The 8,174-nt window shown below is 34.0% G+C and overlaps 1 protein-coding gene across 3 annotated transcripts; it reads right to left on the bottom strand.

Moving 5' to 3' along the window:
* Positions 1–609: 609 nt before the first annotated feature.
* Positions 610–7,377, bottom strand: Gli (carboxyl ester lipase-like protein Gli). 3 transcript variants are annotated; one of them, XM_018521724.1, is made up of 15 exons: positions 7,354–7,377; positions 5,533–6,347; positions 5,160–5,327; positions 4,304–4,596; positions 4,080–4,209; positions 3,860–4,013; positions 3,588–3,765; positions 3,106–3,512; positions 2,673–2,863; positions 2,410–2,596; positions 2,202–2,307; positions 1,927–2,122; positions 1,737–1,852; positions 1,511–1,539; positions 898–1,011 (listed from the first exon to the last, which is right to left on the bottom strand). In XM_018521724.1, exons 2-15 carry the CDS (start codon positions 5,617–5,619, stop codon positions 977–979), a joined length of 2,277 nt encoding a protein of 758 aa, XP_018377226.1. In that variant the 5' UTR covers positions 5,620–6,347; positions 7,354–7,377; the 3' UTR covers positions 898–976. The 3 variants fall into 3 exon arrangements, with proteins under 3 accessions (XP_018377225.1, XP_018377226.1, XP_018377227.1); XM_018521723.1 differs by lacking the exon at positions 1,511–1,539 and having other exon boundaries at positions 610–1,011; XM_018521725.1 differs by lacking the exon at positions 1,511–1,539 and having other exon boundaries at positions 939–1,011; positions 1,727–1,852.
* Between the last annotated feature and the right edge of the window lie 797 nt (positions 7,378–8,174).

The following is an 8,174-nucleotide window of genomic DNA, read 5'->3' on the forward strand; positions in this document are numbered from 1 at the left end:
ATATATACATATAAAATATATAAAATACTGTTTTTTCATGTATATAACAATTATTATTTTAATAAGATAGGAATTATTCTATTATTATGGACGGATACAAAGTAGCCACTTGTAAGTATTATTATATATCGCATGATTTATAAAAATCTAATATTTTACAGTAGATTATGATTTAAACTCGTTTAATTATTAACTTAATGCTCTTATATGCAAATGGCATTGTCGTGTGATTATACTATCAAGATATAGATGTGACTAATAATATTTGATTTACGAACACATTCAAGTGTATTAATATCTCATTGTTATTAAAAAATGTACTTTAGCAATTTAATAAGAGAGAATACATTTCAATATATAATAAATAATGAACGAATTTTCGCATTATTTATAATAAATGATTAAAAATATTAAGCAATTTATATCAATTTATAATTATTGTCTGTATATGTAAACACTCCGGTCATTAAAAAAAATTGTAATAAAATTTTCTAATTTTAATTTAACAATTTAGCATTTAAAAAAAATAAATGTCATCATCTTTTAAAAACAATTGTAATGCATCTAAAAACCTAGGTATAAAAAAAATAAATATAAAAAGATTGTATCGATTTTTTTGTATAATGGTAACTTAAGTATTAAACAGCTGTTTGTGGTACTCCCTGTACTAAAAGTGTTTTGCTTTTAGCTTTTGGCAGTGCAGATTGACTCAGTGTCTTTGTCATTTTAGGATGACCATTAGGTGAGCTAGTGATGAAACCTTCTGATCTCATATCTTTTAATGAGACATTAGAATTGCTACGTAACGAGGGTGTAGAACTGAATTTTCTGTTATATGCTAAACGTTCTTGCAGTCTCGCTTCGTTTTGACGCGGTATTCGGGCCTTTACTGGTACATCACGATATTCGTATATGTTTTCTTTAGATGAACGTGTTATATTCTCGATTCCCTCGGAGTGCTCGTCGTCTCGTACCATCAGGATGTCTCCGCTATAGTAGTGATCAGATTGTCTGTGGAGAAAATAATGCAAAAGAATACTGTACACTGTATACAGAAAAAATGTATATCTAATTGTGAGTAAAAATCAAGTTAATATTTTATTATTTAGTGAACTATGCCTATTTCTTGTAAATTATATAAAAATACATATGCATACGTGCAGCTAACTAAATCTAAGTAAAAGTTAAGTTAATAACTTAATCACTTATTTTATTAGGGAAGGCTCCGATTGTACACATCGCATATTGCACACATGCATCGCTAATTGGCTAATTTAAAAATAAAATATTCTCATTGGTAAAGCAAAATTACGAGGCACCAACTGATATGAGTGGTGTATGCAATCAGGATTGAAAGCAAAACGGGGCCTTTTATTATTTAGTTTGAACCTTTGCCCATTTTTCATGTGAATTATACAATAATATGTGCAAACATGTGCAACTAATAAAGCAATATGTGTGTGACAGGCATATTGTATAAAATTATGCCTAAAGTATCTTCTATAAGTACCTGCACGTATCCTAGCAGCCTTCGTTTTGCTAATTGTAAGCAGGAATAGAGTTAATTAGCAATTTATATTCAGAAATGATTATGTAAAAAGACAAAGAAACTATATCTTGCAAGGACTGTGTCTATAAACCAGAACCAGTTTTTGCATGCGCTACCGTTCGGTACAGCGGGTGCTACCGAATGAAGCTGTAGTCACATGGATTTGGTTCTGTTTACCTTTTCTTACCTTTTGGCGTTACGCCAAAGCATACAGCACACCACAGAGAGTACAAGTAGCAACAGGCACGCCGTCGACATCGACCAAAATGCGATTTGCAATGGCTGTTTAGGTTCCCACCAATACTGTAATAACAATTGTAAGTAAGAACAATTGATATAATTCAATAAAGCATATATATTATACTACAATGTCTTACTTCTGTAACGGGAGGATAAGTAGGGACAAGGTAACCAATAACAGTCGGCAAATACATGGACCAGAATGCGCTCTCGGTTTGACGATAGTTTATTTGAATAGAACTATTGAATGTCGTATTGATATTGAGATATCGCAATTGTCCATGACGTGCGATATCAAAATGCAATCCCAAGATTTGCGAAGGCGTTGGATTTCTAGGATGAAATTTTTAATAATTATTGCATTTTTCATTTTATTATACAAATGAACAAATCAGTATTGTCAGATACATACCCATATTTTGCAAAATTAGAGTACGCCATCATGAAAAAGTGACTCATATTACGATCACTATCAGTCCACATTTCTCGACTTAATCTCCATTTTTGTGGGAAAAATTCTGTGTTAATAATATCTTATTAGTAGATATTATGCAATGAATTAAATATATATGTATATATATCTTTATATACATTTACATACATATGACAGAAGAACATACCAACGTCCATAAACGGTGCTCCTGTCAGCCATAAAAGCTCGGTATCATGAGGTACCCTAGCCCATTGTGGCGAATAAAGTGATTCTATCGAGGTATTTAAGACATAGAGATATGTCGGTACGTGTCTTTCTACTAATAATTTTGCTATTTTGTCGTATGGTGCAACGTAATGAAAGTCTGATAAGAGCTAAAAATATTAATATAATAATTACAGTCAATAATTTTACATAAAATTTAGTTTGGTATTTTCACATACTACTTACATTTATATATTGATCACGTACGTGCGTAACGTTCATTGGATCTGGCCAATATGTATACATATATTTTATTGCCTCGTAAATTCCTTGTGGATTTAGGGTATAGTTATATCGAAGAACTAATTCCCAAATCCTTTGATCGAATACCTCAGGAGTTATTATGTGATGATTTCTTGCTAATGTAGCATTATTTTCTGTAAAATAAATATTATGGAAAATAATTTATGTCATATGCAATTGAATAATATAAACTTAGTAATAGCAGTAAAATATTCAAAGTAAAAATATGGCTGCTTTCCTTTTAAAAGACAATCGACACAAACATCCTTTCATCTTTCTTAGCATAAATAACAAAGATACAAATTTGTTGACTGTTTCCTAAAAGGAAAACAGTCTAACAGTTAAATTAAAATAAATAAGACAATAGATGACATACTTATAATAAATGCTGCTTCTTGAGTTGTGACACCAGCCATGTAAGCCAAATCTTTCCTATATTTGTGAGCTTTAATACTTTCTTCTGGTGTTTCTGTAAAAAAGCGCCAGTCGGATGCTCTCCAATCTTCGTACCAATCATCTCGAGGAATCGTAAAATTAACATCCAGCACGGGTGCCCACGGAAACATTCCGACGTGTGGTTTTAATTCAGAATTACCTAACTCAAGGAAACTTCGTCCGTCTTTTAAGCATTGTACCAATTTCCAACTACTCTCTATACTACAACCGAGCATTTCTGCATATACTCGAGATGTATTTTGTGCTCGGTATTTGTCTACTATCACCGCCCAATCAGCTAGAGCTGAACCCGATTGTGCTATTACTTTTGATACCATCTGTCGAGTTCTATAATAAGATAAAATAAGTTTAATGTACAAATGGTTTATAAAATATATATAATTAAATGTCAAATTTAATTACTTTGGTGCAACCATTAACAATCCCGCACTCGCTGCTCCAGCACCTGGCCCAAACAGTGTTATAGAGTCAGGATCTCCGTTAAAGCTAACTATATTGTCATAGACCCATCTCAACGCCATAGCTTGATCAAGAATTCCATAGTTTCCAGGGCTATTCTCATCTCCAGTACTTAAAAACCCTATACAAATAGAAAGATTAACATTTTACTAATTAATATATAACACTATTTTTTTCCATATATATACTTTATATATGAAAAGTAGTGTACTTACCAAGAGCTCCAAGGCGATAATTAATTGATACCACTACGACATTGTAGAAGGCAGCTAGTATATGAGCTGGAAACAAATTACTCGCCCCATGACTAAATTCGCCACCATGTATGTAAAACATCACTGGATATTTATTTGCTAACCCATAGCCAATCTACAAGACAATTTTATTACTTAATAAACTCATTAATTTTATTTTCTTTGAATACGGTATACTTACAGAAGGTGTAAATATGTTTAGATACAAGCAATCTTCGTCAACATCTCGCACACCTTTTGTTGCACCAGTATATTCACTAGGCTGAGGACAAGCTGGTCCCCAATCAATGGCTTGTAAAAGTTGCCACCCTCTAAACAGAAAAATCAATTATTTGTTGTGAAAGACAATATTATAAAGTATTAGAAACAGTAAAAAAAATATTTTGTAAAAAATTTTATACTAACCTGGGAGGTCTGGGAGGTTTGAAACGACCTTCTTTAGTAGGTGGCATAGCATAAGGAATACCCAAAAATACATTAACATCTTTTGTAACTCTTTCGATTGCTATATTCCAAGGTCTGTGCCTCGCAAATGGATCGTCATATAATTGGACTTTAAATCCTTGAATTTGACCATAATTTGTATTCACAAGTATGTCTCTGGTGTTTATAAAAACTTTAGAATCTGGTCTTTCTTTTCCTTGAAGATCTTCGCGCCAACCAGCTAGTATTCCTGGCAATGGAAGCCTTTCTGTGGTCTGTTTTAATATAATACGTAGTGTTTATTAAATCTATTTTCAAATTCAAATCTTACATATATTTTAGAATAGTTAATAAATAATTTTTTTCTAAGAAATTTGCTATATTTATTTTAAAAAATTGTTATGTAATTGCATTTTTAATTTTTTAATTTTGCAGTTAAATCTAGAGTTTGAAATACAAAGTACAAATAAGTAAAAATCTTAATTAATAATACAATAATTGATAAATATAATATTTATTATTTTAGTTAACAATCTGTACAATTTAAAAGCAACAAAAAAAAAATAAGATAAAAATAACATTAGTCAACAAATAATTTCTAGAAAATCATTTTTATGATTTCAATTAATATTTATAATAAAATATTAAGCATGTAATAACTTCAATCAAGTGTCTTCAAGATTTACATAAATTGTAATTAATCATTACAGCGTGAATTAAATATATTAATCCGGAGTAAAACGTAAACAAGCAAAATGTATCATTTAAACCTAACCTAACATCTTAAAATTGTCATATGTTATGTGACAATTTCATCAGTAGGAATTTTCTCACTTACGCCATAAATAAATCGATCCTCGGGTGCTCTTGTGGATCCTCTGTAACCAGGTTCCAAGTAGCTAGGTTGATATCCATACCCATATCGTCTACCATTGTAGACGAAGGTCTTGTCTTGTGGCACATATACGCCGTCGCGATTATAGTAGCGGCTGCCAGGCGATATATCCTGTAAAATCATTTGTAAAGTATCTCAAACACTTATTTTTTAAAATTTATGCATTCGTACATACATACTTTATTTGGAAAATGAAGCCGTCAAGTATGTAAATAAATGTTTTTAATTGTAATTAGTTCATTTATGAATGTACGCCATATTGATACATAACATTACAGAAATCAATTACGGTACTTAACAAATCTAATGATTTTACCTGAGCGAGTGCGACGACGCCCGTGATCAGCAGGTATAGGCAACAGCGGACGACGCCGTACGCGCGTCCTCCACGCGCGTTGGCCATGTTCCGCGCGTGCGAGAGCACACGCGAAGTTGCTCACGCGGTCGCGCAGGTGTGGCCTGAATGGACCCGAAAGCCGCGCGCGTACGTCACGTCCGAACGGGGCACGCCGATTCGCTCTCCTCGCCAACTTCGCGGCAAACGAGGAATAAACGAAAGCGAAAGTTTCTCCTTCTCACACTGAACTTATCTGCTTATCAATGAACAAGGTGTAGATCGATAAGCGTCGTTACACCTGGCTACACCGATTACCGACGATTTGAGACGCGTCGATGGTGCCCCGCTGAAGTTAGGTGTGTGTCAATCGCAGCGTTGTTATTCGTATCACAGGAGCGAGAATTCTCGCGAGAGCGAAGCACTCGCGTTTCAGATCTCGGCGCGTCGTCTCGTCGTTGCGAAACGTTCCTTCGTTCGCCTTCTTCTTCTAGAGCGTTCCTGCACCAAGTACCAACCAGCTGAACCAGCCAACACCCTATCGGAGGCCCCCCCTGTCACGCTCGCGCCGCGGTGACTCGCGTGGCACTTCAGGTGGCTTCGCTGCGCTCGCCGTACGCGCCTCCGTGGACCGTGTTTGTGGTGCGGCCCTTCTCCCCGTTCACCGTCTCTTCCACCAGTCGATAAATACGAAATGTCACGATCGGTGCCAGGGGAAGTCCAAAGGTGGGGGGTGGGATTGATAAACGCAGTTTAAAAGCGAAAGGCAACGTGTCGTGTACTCGTATACTAGATAACTGGAAATTAAAACACGATATCGCTTCGTCATCAAGATTTTCCATCATTGAAGTTACGTCGGCTTCCTGATAGTGGATTTAACTAGCGTTATATATGTAGTAAATATAAGTATAATATGTGTAAGCGTTTAGTAATAAACACGTTTGGTAAATATAGCGATTACTTTTCTTATTGAAAAATAAAATGATTTTCGTTCTCTCACGACTTTATTGAATATCATCTTATTTTGCAGTTTTTGGAATTTGATAACAAATATCTAGAATTGTGGTACACTCCTTTTTTTCTAAACTTCAAATAAAAATTAAAGTGGCATACAAATTAATTGAAATCTACGGTTTTATTACTTTTATTTTCCTTCTCTTAAATCCCTTTTCTTATCTATTGCAGCTCGAAAACTATTCAAATAAAGTCGTCTGATCCCCAACAGAAAACGTTGCCACAGACGATCATTGTCAGAGATTAAAAAAAAACGTCTCGTGTTTTTATCACATAGGTTTAACACGTTGATTGCCATTATACAATTAAGTATAATTTTCTTCTCGACGTTAATTTTATGTTAGCATGTTATTTTAGTATGTCACTTATATCCATTTCTGATACAAATTAACTTTAATCTCGGTTTAATTTACTCCTTATTTTGTTTTAAGTTTTATAGACTTAAGATAATCTTAAATATAAAAATCGAATACCAACTTTAGCACTCGAAAAAAATAAAAAGTAAATTAAACCAAGATAAAATTAAGCTTACATTATAAAACAGGGTATTAATTATATTTTCTTCATATCACAATAAAATTATACTTTTCTCTTTAAAAAATCGAATCAGTAAATAACTGGCGTTCATCTACAAATCGCCAGCTATGTGTTAATTGACATTTACAAGTCAACGTACTAAATTACGGACGTGGGACGAAAATTTACTGCGTGCAACATTTAACATTAGAAGTACAAGGATATGCAATTGCGCGTAATTAAAGACGTAATTTTACACAAAACGAGACTTACGGATAACGTTTGCACTTTTTGTCTTGAATGAACGGAGATCGTAGCTTCTAAAAGTAGTCCCCACTACGGAGACCAGATGCGTCGATACTTCGATTGACTCATTCGCGATTCACACTTTTCCGTTATCTCGTCGTGAGAGACCGAGATTAGTAATCGCCTGCGCGAATACCACGCGCTCGGAGCCGAAGATTCGACGCGAAAAATGTAATGCAAGAGCCGCTGAGTGCTGGCTCGTGAACACTGCAGTTCCTCGACTGCGACAGATAGACGAAGAGTAATGGCTAGACCTCAGTGAGCTGTAATAACGCCGTCGCGTGCACGTATGTCGCGGCGATGGGTCGGCAATGGGCCGCCCACGCGCCCAACAGCAGCCTGTTGCGAAATACGCGATCGAGCGGATGTGCATGATCGCGGAAGAACAGGGGTGTGGACGAAGGGATAGAGTGGATAGCGATCACTTATTGGGCAAAATTGCTTTTTTAGATCGTTTATACGCAGATCCTTTAAAATAACTTACAATTAATTTAAAAAATTAATAATAAAAATAAATAATCTAAGTAAAGGGCATATAAGAGTAAAAAATCAATAAAACTTAAATATACAAATATACATATAATAATTTTATGTTTGAAAATTAACAATAATAATGCCATAATTATAAAAGAAAGAGTCGGAGGGGGGAAGAAGCTTGAGAATTACATATTTCTATATTACGTTAAATTATATTTAATATTTTTATATTATATACATGTATATATAGATACATATATATATATATATATATATTATTGTGTAATATATTATATTAATATGATTTTTAA

Source organism: Trachymyrmex cornetzi, unplaced genomic scaffold, assembly GCF_001594075.2.
Source record: "Trachymyrmex cornetzi isolate Tcor2-1 unplaced genomic scaffold, Tcor1.1 scaffold99, whole genome shotgun sequence".
Classification (NCBI taxonomy): domain Eukaryota; kingdom Metazoa; phylum Arthropoda; class Insecta; order Hymenoptera; family Formicidae; genus Trachymyrmex; species Trachymyrmex cornetzi.

Bases quoted from the DNA above. Each gene is read 5' to 3' on its own strand.
- Gli (XM_018521723.1), bottom strand. From the start codon at position 5,619: ATGGCCAACGCGCGTGGAGGACGCGCGTACGGCGTCGTCCGCTGTTGC. The intron at 4,597-5,159 runs GTAAGTGAGAAA...ATATTAAAACAG, and splicing joins AGGATCGATTTATTTATGGC to ACCACAGAAAGGCTTCCATT. The intron at 4,014-4,079 runs GTAAGTATACCG...ATTGTCTTGTAG, and splicing joins TAAACATATTTACACCTTCT to ATTGGCTATGGGTTAGCAAA.